General features: G+C 36.8%; 1 protein-coding gene across 3 annotated transcripts in view; it reads left to right on the top strand.

The window, feature by feature from the left end:
• Window positions 1-20,729, top strand: part of adcy2b (adenylate cyclase 2b (brain)) — a 51,451-nt gene that overhangs the window by 9,966 nt on the left and 20,756 nt on the right. For all 3 annotated transcript variants that reach the window (XM_043218252.1, XM_043218253.1, XM_043218251.1), the window contains exons 2-4: window positions 3,425-3,622; window positions 12,035-12,193; window positions 18,620-18,769. In XM_043218252.1, the coding sequence (XP_043074187.1) occupies window positions 3,425-3,622; window positions 12,035-12,193; window positions 18,620-18,769 (507 nt within the window). The remainder of the gene's footprint in view (window positions 1-3,424; window positions 3,623-12,034; window positions 12,194-18,619; window positions 18,770-20,729) is intronic.

The raw sequence follows: 20,729 nt of genomic DNA, 5'->3' as shown, positions 1-20,729 counted from the left end.
TTAGCAAGTGATATTTACCTTGATTTGTCTTGTTCTTCTCACGTCACATCTCATACCTCCAGGGTGTTTTTCACTGGCACTGCTGTCTGCTTGTGAAAGGGATATTTACACAAAAAGTGAAATTCTCTCATCATTTACTCACATTCATGCCTTCAAACTGTCTTTCTTCAGATGAACATGAATGAAGACACATGCACTTCTGTGAATCCATATAATGCAAGTGACCTTAAACGTCGACACTTGAACACAATGATAACTCATACAGTACATGAATCCCTGTCTTCTAAGGCAAAACAACAAGTCTATATTTATATTAGAATTGATATCTATATTTAGGATTGATTATTGGTTCATCTATTAAGGTCGTATGGTTTACAATCAGTTTTGCTTTGCATGCTTTTGCTTTGTGGGTCATTATTTTTCTAAAAGACCTTTGCACTTATCTGTAGAAATAAAATCATCGAGTAAATGATAAGAGAATCTTTGGGAGTCCCTTTAAACAAGGTCTTCACCAAATATGTTACATTTTATATGGGTAAATAAGCTCAATGTTGGTTAAATGTTATGCATATCATTTTAGTTTACCGTAGTTTTAAATGTAATAATTATTTATTTATGAATTTTCACATTGTTAGATTAAAAAAAATCTGCGTCTGTGACAAGGCAAACACAAAATAGATTCCAAAAGTACATTTGGAAATTAAAAGTAATAAAAATATATTATGGATTTGTGGTATGAAGTTTTCACATGCTGTTTTAATGTGCTTTTAGTATTTAAAAATATTCTATTGATATCACCCTGGTTCCCTTAACAATTTATTTATTTATGTTTTGTTTTTATTATTTTTGTGAAAAATAGAAAATGTGGCCAACAAAAGTTGATGATTCTTACATGTTTTTTTTTGTTTATCGTGATAATCATTTTTGAATTCTGAAGCTTAAATACAATCATCATAAGTAGAAATCCTAGTGTAGGCTGTAAGCAAAATATGCCGTGCTTCGAAAAACATTTTTTTAAAACATTTTTCTTGAAAGTTAGAGTTAGAATAATTTAGGAGAGCACTGATATAAACACAACAAGGCTGTCAAAGCGACTAAAGTAGATGAGTTTTACTGTTTAATAACAGTCTCCAACTCCAGAAAGGTAAAAGCTTTATAAAATTACAGTCGGGGTGTTACCAATGCATTTCATATGCTGGAATAAAATGTGAAAATATCTTGAGCTAGTGTTCACCGCACACATTATTTCAGGCTTTCGAACAAAATCCCATTCAAAAAAACCAATCGGCTGAATTCCGTGCGCCGCTTTTATTGACTTGAGCCTGCAACAAAAATCTATCAACGCTCTAGCTTTGTGACAGCAACTTTTTTTCACGATCGAGCATCGCTTTCTTTCATTTTCAGTATCGGCTTCGGATCAATGTTGAGTTATTTCGGTGCGTGAAAAAGCGGAGCAGGTGTCTTCTCTGACTGTCTGGCGGCTAATGGAAACAGAAAGGGTGTGTTCCCCGAGAGTTCATTGAGATTCGATCTGCGTGCCAGAGTTCCCTTGAATTTGTAGTACTCCCTGGGGTGTCTCCTCTAATGGCTGGTGAGTCATACTGTGGTACAGGCATTATATTACTGTGAGTTCGCCAGCTCAATGCTCTCTCATCATTCACAAAACACACGCACACAGTCATCCGAACCGATGGTGCAACACCGCATTAAACACATCTACAGCAGCCTTACAAGCCACACACACACACACCTCTCAAATAAATAATTACTATCCGAATGGCGCGCTTGTAATCTGTGATGTCAATTTTTTTAGAAGAGCTTTAATGACGGCCAGAGGATGAAGTCGTCTTTTGCTCAATTCAAACCGTAATAAACCCTCCATGGCATATGTCATGAGTCATCTGCAATAAATCTGCATAGATAATGTAGCTATAATGTAGTTATTAAAATTCTCTCCTCTGACTGTACCCTCTTGCCGCAGCTCTCGTCTATTTCTGTCTCCGTCTGCAGTAGACGAACAGCGCGTGAGTGTGTGACTGTAAGTCTAGACCGAGTCCCTCACACTCTTATACAGTCAAACAGAGACTTACCGAATGGCGACGAGAGCTTCAGGTAGAAATACAGACTTCATGAAAGGTCACGGTCGGCCTCTTTAAAGTCAGCGTGAAACTAAATTGATCATTTGCTTCTTGGAATGGATAGTCCTACCGATAATAACTAATTCGCTCAAGCTCATTTCATTCTAAATCAGTCTTGCCTATTTTGTAGAGTGAAATTAAAAAAAGAAATAGTTCAAAGAATGTGCTTTTCGCTCCTTTCCGTGCGGTGGCATTTATTAAAGCCTCCCAAAACAAGACAGAAGCACGATAAAAGTGGTTAGTAAAAGTAGTTTTTGAAAAAAAAGTAAGTCGCAGAACTGTTTTCAACACTGATAAAAAATAACGAATCTTTCCTGAGCAGCAAATCAGCATATAACCATGCTAAAAATTCTTTATATCACAGAAATAAATGGAATTTTAAAATATATTACCAGAGAAGACTTAGCTGGGAAAAATACTGACAATGACAACAATTATACTTAGTCATTAAAATGCTTTCAACGGAGAAATGGACTGACTTCTGTTGAATAAACACTTCATTTGGATAATCTACCATATGATGGCTGAACCAGCAGGGCACATCCAGCGGGAGAAACCTTTTTCACATTAATCAGATAAAAGCAAACTAAATGCAAAACATAAGAGAAAGCAAATCGAATTATCACGTGAAGCAATAAAATTGCTTCTCTGCCCTGCGAGCGATCAAATTAAGAACGTGAACATTAACTGAAAGCCCAAAACAAAAGATGAGGAGGTATCCCTGTGCATTTCTGCATTGGCAGCAGAGGGTGATCCTCTCAAAATGGCGGCAATGCCCCAGCTTGCAAAGCGGCATGACATAGATTCACATTCTCTATATAAAATACAAGACAGTTATTTTAAACTGTAATAATATATCACAATATTACTGTTTTACAGCTTTTTTGATCAAACAAATAAATGTTTGGTAATCGTAAGAGACTTCTTTCAAAAACATTAAAAACATTTACAGTGAATCAATTTATCCCGTTTTCATTGCATATCCTGTTTCACTCATTATGGAAGTAAAATGGGTTGATTTTAATGTACATTAATTGATTTAATTAGTTTATGAGCACAAACCCAATACAACACTACCGCACTAACATTTTGAGTGTTTTTCAAATGTTAATTGACCATATTAATAATTCACCATTAAAAACCCAACTTTGACAGAACGCATTATGCTAATGGAAAAGTTTGGAGGGAATAGACTGAACTTAGGGTCAGAGTCTTTCAGTTCTTTTCAGTCCGGCTCTGAATGTGCAAGATCGGCCGATCCGTGACCTGTCATTATTTTTCCACAGAGCATGGAGGAGCACATGGCCTTCATCATGACCGTGCCCACAACTCTGGCCATTTTCCTCGCCATCTTCATCCTCGTCTGCATTGAATCGGTCTTCAAAAAGCTTCTCCGCCTCTTCTCCCTGCTCATCTGGGGCTGTCTGGTTGCCATGGGTTACCTCTTCATGTTCTTCGGCGGGATCATCTGTCCGTGGGACCAGGTGAGACTTGAGTGACAGCGCTTTCATCGCTCTCCGTTTCTGTGCAATTGTTCTTCGACCTCCACGGCTATCACTTTTTAATCGACCTTTTTATCGCACCGAAGCGCTCCGAATTAAACATTCGGCATGCATAAAACACGACCTGCGTCAGTGCGATTTATATATGTAGATGTGCGAGTAAATTACTCGGATGGAAAGTGCCGGCGGACGGCGACGAAAGCGCCGCACAATCATGCAGATATTCACTAACGCGGTGTCATTTTCCTCCAGTCATTTGCACAGTAATTCATGGATTTCAGTGCGAGAGCTGTTCTGCGCGCTGAATCATTCATTAGTTCATTGAACTCTGCTTAACACATGATTCTGGCTAATGACTGTGACACAGTCTCAACATAAATGCATGCCTTGGAGTAATTATGACAATCGGCGCTATTTCTGTCCGCCTCTGCATCCGTAAAGCGAATCAGGTATCAAACCGACTTGCTTGGCTTGTTCTCGCGCTTCGTTTTCTTTTTTTCTTTTTTTCCCGCTCTGCGAGGAGGAGGCGCAGTAGGCCCCAGCCACCACTCGGCAAAGATGGCAAAAACATCCGCAGCTTCGGTCGTCTTTTATAAACAGCTCTCGGGTTGTGATATTACGCTGGCTGTAGGAGGAGAGATCGAGTAAATGTAGCTCGCCCGTGAGTCATCGGGGCTGTTTGCTCGACATGACTTAATAACTTAATAACTTGGATGGGCTCGGTGATCTGGAAATGATGAGATATGCATATACGACATAAATTGGCTCTGGATCAAAGGGCGGCAACATTTCACTAGAAACTACTTCAGTAAAAGCTAGGTGGCACCTACATGACGTCCATTTTAAACAATCAGCCATAAATATGCCACTATTCTGGAGAGGTTTCTTCATGGGAAAGAGGTTGTGAATAACATATTAATGAGTGGCTCAAAGTTGTAGTTGCATTATTTGACTGTGCTCTCTCAATATAATTGATTTAGTAATGTTTTGTTTGAATTTAGTTTTCTTTGCATTTGTTTATTTTTGTTCTGTTTTGCTTTTATTTATTTATTTTTGTTTTGTTTTTGCTCTGTTTTGCTTTGCTGTAGTTTTTTACTGCGTTTTGCTTCGCGTTTTATTGATTTTTGGGGTTTTTTTTTGCTTTATGTTGTTTTCTTTGCTTTTGTTTTGTTTCTTGGTTGTTTTGCATTGCATTAGGTTTCATTTGTTTTTTGCTTTGTGTTTCTTTGAGCAGTTTCCTTGATTTTGTTTTGTTTTTGTTTTTTTGTTTGCTGTGCATTCCATTATATTTCATTGCTTTCCTGCTCCGTTTTGCTTAGCTTTGCATTGTTTCATTGCTTTTTTTTTTACTTTTCATAGCTTTTTTGCTGTTTTGATTCGCTTTGCTATGTTTTTTATTGTTTTGTTTTGTGTTTCATTGCTTTTGGGTTTTGTTTTTTGCTGTCTTGTTTTGAGTTTTTTCACTGCTTTTGTTTTGATTATTTTTTTTTGCTGATTGCTTTGTATTACATTATGTTTCATAGCTTTTTTTTTTTTTCATTGGCTTTGTTTTCTTTCTTGTTTTTTTTTTTCCTTTGCATTGTTTCATTCCTTTTTTGTTTTTTTCCGTTTTGACTCACTTTATGCTGGCCAGTGGTGTTTCAGTGCTGGCGTAGATTGAGGAGCACTTAAGCCATGCTAAACGCTGTCGTTAAGAAGCTACACTTGTGCCATCAGAAACCGGTATCCAAAACGCAACTTATGGTGGTGCCTTCATGTCAGTGCACTGTCATGTAAAGCTTGGCGCAGTCTGAGCTCACATGCTGTGTCTAAAGGTATAGCTCTAGAGGGAACCAGACTAATGCAGGAAATTCAGAGAAGCTCGTTAATAAGTCTTCACATACGTGACGGGAAGAACTAGTCGGGTTCAGCCGATCTGAATAAGCTACCACCTAATTAGCACTCCGAGAACTGCAGCAAAGTACTAATTAGCAAAGAGTATCTGGATGTGTCTTGAAGGAGCATATGCGCGCTTATTAACGGAAGTGTATGGCAGAGTAGCTGCATCTACAGAAGTTGAAGACTTAAAGAGCTCTATTAGGCAATGCCCTATTAAATTTCCTGTTTTTACTCTAGCCTCGTAAGCCGCACTCTGCGCTCTTAGTACAGCTCTCTGTGGTTTTGCTGTTTGACAGCCACGTTGCTTGAGCTCTAATAAGCTATAAACTTGGAGTCGCTTTACAGCGCTTACAAGGAAAAACGCTAGAGTCCTGAACTATAGAGTCGCCGGCATGGGTCGAGGTACTACTGCAGATGAAAAGCCCTCACTATTTCTCACAGATGTCTGTAATGCAGGCATCATTAACCCACAGCAGTAGTTCTCCATTAGAGACGCCCGTGAAAAGCCGGCAGCCTTTGTATGTTGTACAGGAGAGAGAACATAATTGTGCTGAGGAATAAAAGGCAGCCGTACTCGCCTTACGCCAATCAGCCTGACGAAAAGACCCCCGAAAACACACACAGTCTCGCGTGCCCTCGTTTCCTACAATTTGGTGTTGCCAGACGTGCCGATTGAAAGCCTTAGGAAGGATGTAAAAGAATGATAGGGAACTAATGAAGTGATGAGAGAGTGAAGGAGGCAGGCCGATAAAAAATAGATTTTGAGTCACCGTTTTAATACTTTTTAAGGAGGAGGTCAAAAGAAAAGGCCTTCTTGTATTGTTTCAGATAAGCTGGTGGAGTGAAATGTGTAAATCAATGGCGATTGCTCTAAGAGGGTGTGAGAAGTGGGAAGCTGCTGTTAGCAGCATTGCAGACAGTCAGTGGAATAAAAAATATACATGTGAATACACATTTGGTCGTTGACAGATGGCATCTGTGCATCCCCACATTTGAAAAGGACCAGCTGCCACTGCTGTCAGTTAGGAATTAATGCAGTTATTGCATTAAGGTTCATTCAGCTTGTAAAATTTGGTTGTAACACTGTAAATGACACAACGTACACATGATTTTTTTCATCTGTACTAATATTGGTACATTTAAGGTACTGATATATAGCATTTGGGGAAAATATTGGTATTTGCAATCACCAAAACAAACATGCCCCTACCCCAAAATGGTCTTGGCCCTATTTTGATAGCTCCGCCCCACACATACTTAGCCTACTGAGTTTTCCTCAGTGTTGGAAAGCTGATTCGATATTTCCATGGGTCCTACCTCTTGTCTTATCTTTCAGCAGACATTTAATAGGCTACTCAGAGCCTGTGTAAAATGTGTTTTTAAAATCTACAATAAATACTGTAAACTTAGGCTATTTTATTTCCTCCTCTCCAAAACAAATCCTTTAAATTTATCAGTATTTAGATGAGAAATGTAAGAAGCTATAGCTAGCTTATATAAATGACAAGCCAAAAGCAATTCATTCAGGCTAAAACAAAACTAAAACTAGTTTTGGGACTCTTGTTCGACACATTTCCATATTAGCCACGTATTGGAGTGCCAAATTAATTGATTAGACTATTAGGATATGTAGGCTACTATCAGATCTTTTTTTTTTTGCTGCCAGGAGCAGTGAGTTGATGATCATAGCTAATGTTTGAATAATTTAGCCTTCTCAAACCATGATGACTTGCCTAAAATAAACTCTACAGGTATATAACAGTTCAAGCATATCACATATGCGCTGTGCATTAAAGTATTAAACCCATTTATTTGAGTTCTCCATGACATCCATAAGTGTGCTTCTCATGTGATAAAAATGCTACTTAATTTATGTTCCATCATTATGCTTTTAATGGGATGCTTTCAGATCATTCCATTTCCATTTGCTTTCTTAATACAAAAGCAGCGCAGACTGGTTAACCAGACATTAGAATCCCAGTAGACCACATAATCTTATTCACTATGAAAAAGCAAACCTGTTAATTGTGTCTTATGTATTTACTACCATCTGTTGCCTTAGCAACCCCTGAAGAATATGCTTTACATATGTTACAATCTAATTTTACGTGATGGTTTTATAGCAATAATATAGGAACACAATATTCTAGATCAATATATCTATGATAAAATGAAATGATATGTTAAAATTGCAATTTGAGGTAATGTGAGTATAAACAAATTATGTTTTCAAGCTTTATTCATAAAATTTGCAGGAATAACATGTACTGTATATGTATGTATACATCTTTAGATTAATGAGAAATAACCCATAGCAAATCTGTTTGCGTTTCAATTTGTAAAGTTTTTTGTTATTTTATTGTGTGTCTGTCATATATAGGTTTTTAATTAAATTTAGTTTTAGTATACAGTATATATATTATTCCAAACATCTAATCTTGGTTAACTATAGTTACCTTAATCCAGGAATAGTTCAGATGAAAATGTATTTAAAGATTTGGGCACGCCGGATGATTATAAAATCTTTTATCAACTCAAATAATCAGATTCTCTACAGGGACACATTAATAATGAGCTAAATTATAATTAGACTTGTTAATATTTTAAAATATCTTCAGATTGGATTGATGATATTTGGATTCCTCGCTTTGAGTTGGGCGGTTGTACCATCTATAGTGCGAATTATAAATCTGTGACTTACAGTCAAAACCCCAATGCAAATCTCACTGGCAACTACTGCATGCCTGTGATAATTCAAACCTGATTAATACGGGCAAACCGCTCCAAATGAGATCTGAGAGTTTCACAGAGCTCAAACCAGCTGTGACTCTATTTGTTCTCAGCCCAACAAGTCACGATCACAAAGACTGGCTAGAAAAAGGAGCCATATGGAAAGACACAGTGACATCTGAAAGTCCACCATGAAAAATCCGGCAGCCTAATTTGAGAAATAGGTTTTTGGAGCTTTGTTATAATATACGAAATATATCCATTTCTCTCTGAAATGATTATTTACACCTTTTAACTGCTTACTTGATCTATCGGTTTAATGCTGTATAATGCTTGATTTTTTTCACTCCCATACAAGAGAAAACATTTAGGATTCAGTGGCGTTTAACCTGGTAGAATAAGTCGACTGAATGGAACTGCCAGTCTTAATCCTGCTAGCCAATAGACCAGAACTTTAAGCAGGCATGGAACTGGCAAGCAATCAGTTCATTGGAGAGATTAAGCATTTAACCTTGCCAGTTCCTGAAGCTGAGCTCTGACACTTTAAAACTTTAGCGAAAACACGAACTATCTGTCCAATCCGAGGTGAACGTGCGAGACGCCCCTTGGCCCGGAGCCCAGCGGAGCGTTCTGTCTGCTAGCTGGGGATTCTCTCTCCTTCACAAGCCAAATGTAACCATTCCTGACGGCTTCTCTGATCCTCCTCTGAGTGGAAATGGCAATCGATAAGGCCCAAGACATGTTCTGTCTGGAAAAATCACTGCCCGGCAATCTGTTTGTTTTTTGGCAGTGTGTGTGTGGTCTGTGAGGGTGACCAAGCCAGAAATCCATTAGGCTTTGCTGCCGTCCAGTGCCCTATCTGCCATTCCTTCAGCGCTATATTGAGCCCTCGCTCACGCGCAAAAAAACAGCACTCAGTCTAAAAAGAAAATATAAAACATAAGGTTTGGAATATTTATGAGCGTATTACATCGTTGAAGCGTTAAAAACCTGATGAAACCTGTAGTTTGGCACTAACTAAAAGACTACAGATCATTTAAAGGGGACGTATTGTGTATATTGTGTTCTTTTGAAATAGGAGTGTTTGTGTAAAACTTCATTTTGCACAAACTAAATCCTGTAACGCACTACACGATTTTTGCCGCAATTTCCACAAATTTTACAGTCTGGACAAGTTGACGCTAGTTGAGGAAAGTAAGAGTCAGAGCCGTTTTTTTAGCCGTTTTCTCTATCCAGTTTGAGGATATCAGACATGTTTAATATTTTCAGACGAATTTAGGTTTTTATTTGTTGTTCGTCTCCTGGCAACAGGGCACACGTATCTGTGTGAGTTTGCTGTTATCGGAACAACTTTACAGAGTCAGTATATGTGTGATTCGTAGTGTTTTAAAAATCAGCTCAGGGCAATTTCTCTGTGTTTTCTGGCCCTTTTGAACAATTTAATAGCAAAAGTTTGTGCGCATTAATACCGATCCGATAAATGGCAGCATGTGTTATGTTAGCACATTTCAGAAACCTTAAAACCTTAAAAGCTTTAGCAAGAACTAGGTAAACGTAATATAATGGTAATACTTTATTCATACTTTATTTTCACTATTAACTAGTTGCTTATAACCATGCATTACTAGCATATTGGATGTTTATTCGTACTTATAAAGCACGTATTAATACCTTATTTTTCTTGAATGTATTTTAGGTCCCTTAATCCTACAACCATACCTAAAAACCACCCTGCTAACTATTACTAAGCAGCAAATTATTTTTTTGAGGCAAAAGTTAATAGTTTGCTTAAATTGTTAGTTAACAGCAACCCAAATAGTATGAAAAAAAATATATAAGTGGAGCTTATGTTCTGTTTTTCTTTCCGTATGTTTTATTTATATTCACTTTACTTTCACCTTCATTCAATTTAGGAAAGTATGCTACTCCTCTTGTAACAGCTGCAAGTCAGATTTCAAACAAATGCCTTGATCTTTTGAGATAAAAGAGCTTGATGTGCACTGAAACTTCCATAACTTCTCTGTCTTTCCAGTCAAGAAAAGTGCATTTATTAAACTGAATTCGCATAACTTTCTGATGATGAATGCATCAGCTCAGGAGCACCCGCAATTATTACGTCAATGAGGCCTACTGGATGATCAAAAACCTGAGGGAACAGGATGCAAGCGGGATAGATCATATTTTCCTAAACACCACATAAACCACTGATAACAGTAAAATGTGGGGAATGTTTGCCAAACCTTGTGCTGCTTCTAGCCTCTCTTTATATCATTCTGAAGGATACCAGTGTTAGAAAAAAGTGGCTGAAGTTTATTTTTAACAATGTTCCTGATCATTTCAGTATGAACAGTTTGAGCAACACATTTTGTGCAGCAAGATTGGTTTCGTAAATAGGCTGTTACGACAGGTTGCAGGCTGAAAAAGTTATTATCATATAAAAATCTTTTAAAAAATGTATACTATATTGAACTGCCGTGCCGAAACGCAAATATACTACACACATAATGTATAATCCCAAAATTCATTATTTTTAAGTCCATTATTGATGTTGATTCATAAGTATAAGTGTTTGGCGTTTGCAAGGCTGTCGGTGTCAGAATGAGCTCCAGTCCAGCTCAGCATGAATTGTGAAACTCTCCTGTAATGAAGGCCTTTGTGCACAAACATATCAAATTGTTAGTATTGATCGAGAGCCTGTCACTCTCTCAGTGTTGTAGGCGAAGACAAGCAAACAAACACACTCACGACCCGTGTTTCATCATGGTATCAGCTCGCTTTTTGAAGTGCTTGTCCTAAATCTTTATGAAAACATTGCATTTGGTGACTCAGTGTTCATTTAAGCTAAATTTGGAGACATAAATATCCAAACAGATCTAAATCTAAACGTGCAATAAAATACATCCAATCGGATTCAGAATGATGCCTAACTGCATCTGCTTACGTTTGAAAATCTGAATTAATTTTAAAACACCAGGTGTCATCCATGGGTGTAGAATTCGTGTCCTCCTACTTTTAATAAAACGTAAATTTGTGCCCTGAACTTTTTCAGGCAAGCGTGTTATTTAGTGATTTTCAGGGACCAGTGTGAACCGGTGTAGATCTAAATTCAAATAAAAAAGATGCCCAAAAAGTTATTGGTATTCAAAAAGATTCTCATGCAGTGTTTCATTCATTTTTGAAGCTGGAGGGTGCTCTCAAGCAAAAAGTCCAAAATGCACTCATAGAAGTAATAACATGCCAGAAAGCCCCTGATATTGACAAAGGCATCCTGCGATCGCTGCAGCAAAATTGAATTTAAAAAAATTTGAAGACAACATATACATTTTATTACAGTTTACTACAGTAGCCTACCGAAACTATAAAATATACTTTCTGACTTATTCTGTGATAAAACTGGAAATGTAAAAAACATTGCAGCATGTAAACAATAAACTGAAACACGTACCTTAGTGTTACATGACACATCACAACTGTGAGCCATACGCATTGTAAACATTGACTAAAAATATCAGACACCTTTTATATGTCTATCAGCTGGAGTCAAGGCCTGATGCTGAAAAATAGAGTGGCCATCATATGCTACTTGTTTTCTGTGAGATCTGTCAACCCTAACCTGACTTACTGTGACTTTCAGCAACTATAGCGTCAACTTGTCGAAGCAGGGCGAATATCTGGGTGAAAGTCGTGTAGCATATTTCAGCGTTTATCCTGATCTGATCTCTATTTTATGTTTGTGATCTGTAGCTGCTAAATGGCACTCTAATGCACCGTTAACTCTGTTTGCAGGTGTCGTTTTTCCTGTTTATTGTGTTTGTGGTGTACACCATGCTGCCGTTCTCCATGAGGGATGCCGTCATCGCTAGTGTCCTCACTTCATCCTCCCACACACTAGTGCTCAGCATCTGGCTCTCAAACGCTACCGAAATGGAGGCCCTTGTCTGGCAGGTAAGTGTGTGTGTGTGTGTGTGTGTGTCATTCCAGTTGATTTGGTTCCCTGAAATTGTGTGGGCTGAGAAAGGAACAGCTAGTATCTAAGAATAAACGACGACAGTCTTTGAGCACCAGGATGGCACAAAGAGACCAAAGAGTTTGTCCTGTACAAAGTTGTCTGAGGCACGAGAATATGAGTGAGAGTAAGCGAGTGAATGTGGAAGGATGTTTCTACTCTGTTTCCTGTTAGGGGTTGTTAGGGGTGATGGTGTTTCACCATGACCTGCTGTACGTGGGTTTGCTGTCATGGGAGGGCACGCTTCCCATGATTCTCCACTGTCATCCTCGCTGTTTTGTTCATTATATAGCCTTCCCACTTAAATGACACATTTCCTTTCAAAAATAACGGCCAAAAATGGAAAATAACTTTTTCCATCCAGCATAATTTCTGTGATTTCAGATCTGTGTCATTGGTTCTGATCTTTCCTTTAAATCTTTTCTGCCCTAATTTTGAGAGCAAATTTTTATTTAGCTTTTCGTCATAGTCTTTTGAGTTTTAATCATATTTTAGTTCTCTGAATTGTTTTTAGTTTTAGGCTAGTTTTAGTTAACTAAATCTACAGTACATTTATTTACAGTGTAATGTTTTCATTAAGCATTTCTTTAAAATTTCAAACTAGATGCAGATTTTTTGCAGTGACACACACAACATGCCATTATGTTAAAATTAAATAAAACTTTTAATAAAGAAACAAAAACATGGTTTCTTTTCAAGGAAATGGGAGGCTAATAATGTTTACCTTATTAATTCTTTCAATCAGAAATATGTATTTCTAAGAACTAAGTGATTGAGCACTAAATGTTTTTCTGTTTTTTTTTTTTGCTTGATTAAAATCGATAACTTGGACAGTTCCAGGTCTGTTGATGCCTGTCCTCCATGTGTAGATTGCGGTCCTGCTGATGAAGGACGCAATAGAGCCAGTCCCTCCAGCTGATATGAGGTCAGGGTTTTACGGTCCTTACTTCATTGTGCCCAAGAAAGGCAATGGGTTATGACCAATCTTGGATCTGCAAGTTTTGAACCATGCACTTTCAAGCTGCCTTTCAAGATGTTGATACAGAAACGCATTATCGGATGCATCCGTGTCCATTATTGGTTTGCCGTGATGGAAACCAAAAGTCTTCACCAAAGTCACAGAGGCAGCCCTTGTTCTCCTGAGGGAGTCCGTGGCGACCGGGTTCTCACAGGACGTTCTGGTCCATATCGCGACTTCTTCCATATATCTTACGTAACCAAGATGTTCTCTGACCCTCCATAGGCAGCAATGTAATTAACACAATCAATGTCCAGAAATGTAGCAAAGAGAATGTTAAAACAATCCACGTGACATCAGGTGTTACAAGAATACTTTTTGTACGCAAAGAAAAAAACAACTTTATTCAACAATTTGTGTCCTCTACGTCATGGTAGTGCAATTTTGGAGAGTATCCACTGCACACAAACAGCATGGGTCAGTTGCAAAAATGACTATCGATATCTTTTGAATACTAATGATTCACTGCATTCAATGTATCCTGTTTTTTTTTATTTTTAACCATTTTATATGCAGTAAATGTATATTTTACTTATGGTATTTTTCTGAAATATCTTGTGGGGAAAATAGTGACCCAAATTTTAACTGCTTGTAACAATTTACAAACAATTGCCAAAAGGTTTTTTTTTATTTTCTACCTATTATTTTGTGCTTCATAATTGTTAATATCTGTTTAATATCTGCTGAAACGCTATTGAATAAGCCACTTTATTTCTATAGCATTAATTTGAAAAAAAAAAAACCCACAGTGTTTTCTCAAATCAATAAACAGCAGGTTCAAATTGTGACAACTTGCTTCATGTAGCATGCCTGCATGTCCTGCTGTTGGAGCTCATTTGCATGTTTTCACGAAAGGTCAGCGTGTGTTGATTAATTATACCTTTCTTTCCAGTTCAATAAAATGTTGAATAGCTTTTTTCTAGTCAAAACTATAAGGTATGTGCCTATGCAAAAACTGACCTTTAAATATTAAACATTCCTGAGACATATTCACTGGAGTAAAAGCTGTGACAACTAGCCCCGGTCTCACTTATATATAAATCCATGAAAGTTGACTTCCATGCGCTGCTTCTTGTTCGGTCTGCTGTACTAAACTTACACAACTCTTAGATAATAATCCATGCCTACCTTTCTATCGATTTTCCAGAACCTTTTTTTATTATTTTCCTAAGCAGATCTCCAGCAGATATGTTTTTCAGACACAGCGCATGTAACCAAGGCAACACTCCAGTCACGTGGTCCACGGGAACACAAAAATACTGGCTGTCAGATTGTGTTCGAGAGGCAGCAGCATTGCGTTCAAGAACCCAGTCGCGGAAGGGCGTAGATTGTTATTGTAAGCTTGTTGTCCAGTCCAATTTAAAGACCTTAAAAATAATCCTCTTTAGGATCTGTAAACACTTTCGCCGTGGTCAGTCCTCCAACATAAGGAGAGCTTCATTAAAACCAACCTTAACGACCCTTCACATTCAGCACTGGCGGTTAATCAAGCTTTCCTCGCTCTCATTAGAGGCGTTACGACCTCTTTATGTTAGGTGCTCTCCAGAGCTGTTTGTTAGAGGCTTCGGACGTCGCTTTCAGGACGTTTACTGCTGACGTCCTCGGCAAACGAAGGTCTTGTGTTAATCAGGCATAAAAATAAATAACAAAGTTGAAAACAGGGTCACGTCTGTCTGGGTCGGTGGAGCTGTAGAGATGATGTCAGATGCCAGTGTTTTGTAATTAAGCTATGGTTCCCTGCAGACCCTGCTCTGTGCTCGTTTACTTTTATGACTGGCCTCTTCCTCCCGTTCTGTGATTACAGCTAGAAGAAGAATGACTTATTAAAGCTGCTCTCGAAGGAACTGTCCTATAAAGCTGTCCTGGTGAGATACAGGTGTGTCTCATGCAGGTGGACCGGCCCTTAAATAGCATACGAGAGAAGATAAGCTGCACTAGGTTAATATCACTTTTGAGCATGATACGTTGCCGTGCCATTTCCAATCAAGCTGTCATTTCGATATATTTTCACTTGCATCAGAGGATATGAAGCATGCTTATTTCAATTATTTTACTTTATACGTTTCAAATATGCTCATTCATCACGTTATTATTAGCTAAAATGAAAATAAGGCTAAAATAAAATACAATAAAAAATATTTGATAGAGAAATGTAAAAATTACAAATGTTTTGGCAACTAATTGAAATAAATGGTATAAATATTTTTATATAATTTAGAAATAAAATGTATTTTACTAAAAGTAAAAGTGAAATATAAATAAAAAGGCAAAACAATTAAAAAGCACAGTAAATTCACTAAAACGTGAATTAAAATTAACACTGAATATAAAATATATACATATGAAATATATTTATGTATATTTAAACATTTATTCATGATATTGATTCATATTTAAATATTCATTCATATAAAATGATAACTATTTAAAAACTATTTATATAGTTTTAAATATAGTATTAAATATAGTGTATAATATTATTAATTACATTCATATTAATAGTATATAAACAATACCATAATAAAACTGAATATGACAAGACGTACACAAGAGATTGGGAGAAATGGTAGACTCAGTTAATTTTTGTTAATATCTAGTGTTTTTTTTTTTGTTTGTTTTGTTTCTTTGTATTCATTGTAAACTGGAAGAAATTAAGCTCTAGCCTGATAATGAAGTCAGTCAATTATTCGCCCCAAAAATTAAAAATGTAATCTTCATTTCCATCGCCCAATGCTATTAAACTCATTTGAGAAGTGGTGCAAATCGCACTGGTCCAAATTGTTTTTACTCGGGAGAAAACAAATATATACTTACATATATTGCTGAACATTGTTGTGCAGAAATAAACAAGAGAGTTTTAAAAGTTGTCTATAGTTGAAAAAAGCACCCATGTTAGGCAGCGAGCAGCACATCTTAAAATCCAAATACATTACATAAGCAAAGCAATTTCCCCTCCATGCTCATTGCATATGCCATATATCCAATACATATATTTTCCACAAAGAGAAACCCCAGCTAGAGTGAGACAAAACACAACCTCTAACCAGCTCTTTATTTATAATGTGATGATATCCACCAATCAAATTGATAAACCAGAGCTAACTGAGAAATAGCCATCTATGTAACATTCAATCAATCGTTATTTAACACATTGTATAGCATGCTCAAAAGCTTTTCTTTCATTGATACCAGCACAGACACAGGCAGACAGTTTCAAGGCAAACAGCGCTTATCCTTAATTAATGTTCGATTGGTCGTGATCAATTTCTGAAAGCCTAACAATGTACCTTGAGATGCTGAGGGGTCGTTGACGAGCTCCTTGTTGATTGTGTACCTAACTGATGAAGAGTGTTGTGTAATTGGCTGCAGTGGATTATGTTTAATCTGCTAATAATGTCACTGAGTGATATTAGCAGGAGGTTGCAGTCTAATTAAAACGACAGAGGCCTTCGCACAGTCTGGGGTGAGCCTTAACTGCCCGGTCTGTCCTTACTGGCCGTGTTTGCTCCAGCGCTTCACTCGGACACGTGTGCGGAGGTTGCCATGGAGAAGCTGCAAATTTGATGAGTCTGAAAGAGGCTCCGACGAGGCTGACCACAAAAATGGGGCAAATTAAAGAAGTGCAAAGCTCAGACGCAAATGATGATTTGTTGACAGTATTTATGGTATGCTGTTTATTACAACAGAAAATGAGTTTGATTGATAAATTTTATTTATTTCAATTATGAAAATATAATTAAATAATATAATATGATATATTCACGCCAAAATTAAATATTACTCAAATTGAAGCCTGTTTTGAAATTTTAGATAAATAACAATATATATATATATATATATGTGTATATATATGTAATATATATCATTTACTTTTTGTAATTTATTTATTTGTATTTTTATTATTTTATCTGAATTGTAAAATATAAGTTAATTATATATTTATATTAAGCCAAGAATACATTTTTGTTTAATTTGTATTTTGTTTTGTTTTGTTTTTTATATATTTACTCATATATTTGAATGATAAATTATAATTAAATAATACAGTGCATCTGGAAAGTATTCATTAGCAGTATTATAGTATTACAAAGTATTTATTATTTATTTACATTATACAAATATACATTTTAACCACATCTTTACTTCACGGTGTTCTCGCTAACCTTCTTCAACATTCCAGGCATGCACCAATATTCATAAGCCAAATCTTCATTATTGTAGGGTTTGTCATTGCTCATGCCTTATTGTGTCTACACAACTGCGTCTAGTTTCAGTTATTGCAATTAAAGCCAATTATCCAACACATCCTGCTCTCCCTTTGTGAAAGATAACAGCACCGTGTTCAGGACTGCGCTGATATTTGCTCAGTCTCACATAATGCGTGAGGCTGCTGAAAGCTTTTCATGGGCTGGACTGAATTCACTTTTCCTGAAGATCGATATCTTTCGAATCAATGTAGAGGCACATCCCTCTCTGGATCATAATACTGATTCCATCTTTCGCTAATGCGCTTACCTCTGCCATCTGAAACTCAGTCAAAAGCCATTTGGCTTGCTGTGCATATTTTCCTCAAGTGTCTGTGGTCTGGCACTAATGTCTTCCTGTACCTACCCAGCAATTTAGTGCATTCATTACTTGTTTTATACTGTATGCCAATGCTGTATTGATTACGCACTGAGTCTCCACATTAATTCAGTACTAAATATTTAACCTATCCATTATCAGACTGATCATTTATAAACACTTGCTTGAAATTACGGTTCCTGAGAACTTTATTACTGAAATAAATTTGGTTATTAATTAAGGTTCACTAAATTTCAACCTGAAATCAAAAGAAATGGTCAGTTTATGATATATAGATCGCAATAATATTTGTGTATGTGTGTGCGTGTCCTACAGTAAAAACAGTAATACTGTGAAAAATTTAGAAGAACCACGTCATATTTTAAAATAAAATCTTGATATCAATATAAATATATCTTCAGTGTTGCATCATGCTTCAGAAATCGTTATCAATGTTATAAATGTTGAAAACTGTTTATTTAATGCTAAATATGATTTCACATTTTTGTGGAAACTTTGTATTTTTAGGATTCTTTGATAAATAGAAAGTTGAATAGAAAAGAAAGGAATGTACGAACATAATATATAGAAAACATTTATTTGTTACAATATAAAATGTCACTTTTGGTCAATTTAATATTTATTTAATGAGTCTTTGTTGAATAGAAGTATTATTTTCTTATATATATAGTATGTAGTGTGTGTGCATGTATATATATATATATTTCTGCAGCATACAGTATCTCTATATTCTTCACTAAAGCCGTTTTATTTGTCTTTATAGATTCTGGCTAACATCATCATCTTCATCTGTGGAAATGTGGCAGGGGCCTATCACAAACACCTGATGGATCTGGCTCTCAAACAGACGTACCACGACACCTGCAACTGCATCAAGTCCCCCATCAAACTGGAATTCGAGAAGCATCAGCAGGTACGACCGGGAGGGACGCACTGATTGCCTGTTGCTTTCAAAGAACGGATAAACAGCGCCGAACTGCGCGGTGCCCGGTCCTTCAGGGAACAGGAAGTTAATGTAGGCCTCGTTTGGCCATGCATCGGATAGGCTTGAGCGTGAGTCATTCCTGCAGCTGTATCGAAGAGATCATTATATCACCACAATAGGCGGCTAATATCCGAAGGCGGAGGGGGTCAAGAGTTGCATTGTCCCAAAATAGCTTTATTTCCCCCCAGAGCTCTGTTTCCTGTTGGATACGGGTGGGGCGGAAGTCTGTACAAGGCCTCTCGCTTGCCTGGGTTAGTTGGGCTTATTGCTGTTTTGTGTGAAATAATGATAAAGCGTCTCTCGGTGAGTGAAATATGAGCTGTGAGATAAAGGCAGATCACTGGCGGCACATCAGGAATTATCACGCTCACTCTGTGAAATATCACCCTGCTCCAGCACATGCCCTCGGCTCCATTACTCTGTGAATGTTGTCGGAGTTGGGTTTTTTTTTTTTTGGCTTTCCTGGCAGAACAATTACGGAGCGCAAGGCAGAGACAATGCTTCGCTCGCTCGCTGCTCGGCGTGATTGAATCGTGTGCGCATGTTCTCCGAGTGCTTCAGCTGTCGGCTCCTACCATATTGTAAAGCGTGCTGGCGAGTTTCCTTCATTTACCTCCTGCTGGGCTGCACGCTGACTGATCATTCAATCAGAACATTAGTTCAGCACAGACCATCAGCCTAATTACGGATACGCCTCATTTTACATTTCAAGGGTGAATAAAACATTACCTTTAAAATGAAAAGAGTTCAGGTTTAAAAAAACGGAGCAGGATTTTCAAAGCCTCTTATGCTCACAAATGCATTTATTTTTACGTAGTGTGTATTTACACTAAGCGCAAATAGCCTCTTTAGGCTGTTTACGCTAAGCTCCGCCCACTATCGTGTGATTGGGCCAGGCAGTATTACAAAAGACGGTCATTTTCTGTCGGCTCCAGAGGGTAAAATGCGTACTACAATTTTATAATGTACTACAATATGAGGTACAGATAATTGCTATTTGAGTATAGTAGTATAAATCCAGCTATTTGAACATAGTGTGAATAGATTGTAAAGTTGTTTGCACTTAGTGTGAATAGCATCTATGCTAGGAAAATATTTTCTATTTTCACTTAGCCTCTGTTGGTTGTTACACTTAAATGTAAAAGGCATTTGCTGCTGCCTTTTTTGGATTAAATATACAGTAAAAATAGTAACATTGCAAAACGTTATTGTAATTTAAAACAGTTGATTTATATTTGAATAAATGTTAGAATGTAATTTATACCTGTGATGGAAAAGCTGAATTTTCAGCATCATTACCCCAGTTTTCAGTGTTACATGATCCTTCAGAAATCCTTCTAATATTCTGATTAGCTGTTCAACAAGCATTTCTAATGTTGAAAACAGTTGTGCTTTTGATTTTTGGTTTTTTTAACTTTTGGAAACCATTTCTGCATTTGCATTTTTGAATAGAAAGCTCAAAAGAACAGCATTCATTTGAAATATAAATCTTAGAAAATCATCTGTAATGTTATAAATGTCTTTATTTTTATCAGTTCAGATGTCTCCTTGTTAAATACATGTATTAATTGCTATAAAAAATGTAATTAAATCTCAAATTACATTTACATTTATGCTTTTAGGAGACGCTTTATTCAAAGCAACTTACATTGCATTCAAGTTTTACCAATTCTTGCTTTTCCTGGGAATCGAACCCATGATCTTGGAAAAGATACTTTTGTACCCCTAAAGAGTACATATTAGTACCTTAAATGTAAATATTGCTATTTTTTTAAAGTGCATGTTTGTCCCTAAAGTATTAAACGGGTGAGTTTTGTACCCTTTTTTCAAAGCGTTTTTAAAATACGAATTAGAAAACCCTTTTTTGTCACTGAAATGTTTTGTGTGG

This window comes from Puntigrus tetrazona, chromosome 19, assembly GCF_018831695.1.
Source record: "Puntigrus tetrazona isolate hp1 chromosome 19, ASM1883169v1, whole genome shotgun sequence".
In the NCBI taxonomy this organism is placed as follows: Eukaryota; Metazoa; Chordata; class Actinopteri; order Cypriniformes; family Cyprinidae; genus Puntigrus; species Puntigrus tetrazona.
The sequence above is the reverse complement of the archived record's forward strand: the minus strand, read 5'-3'. Positions and strand labels throughout refer to the sequence as shown.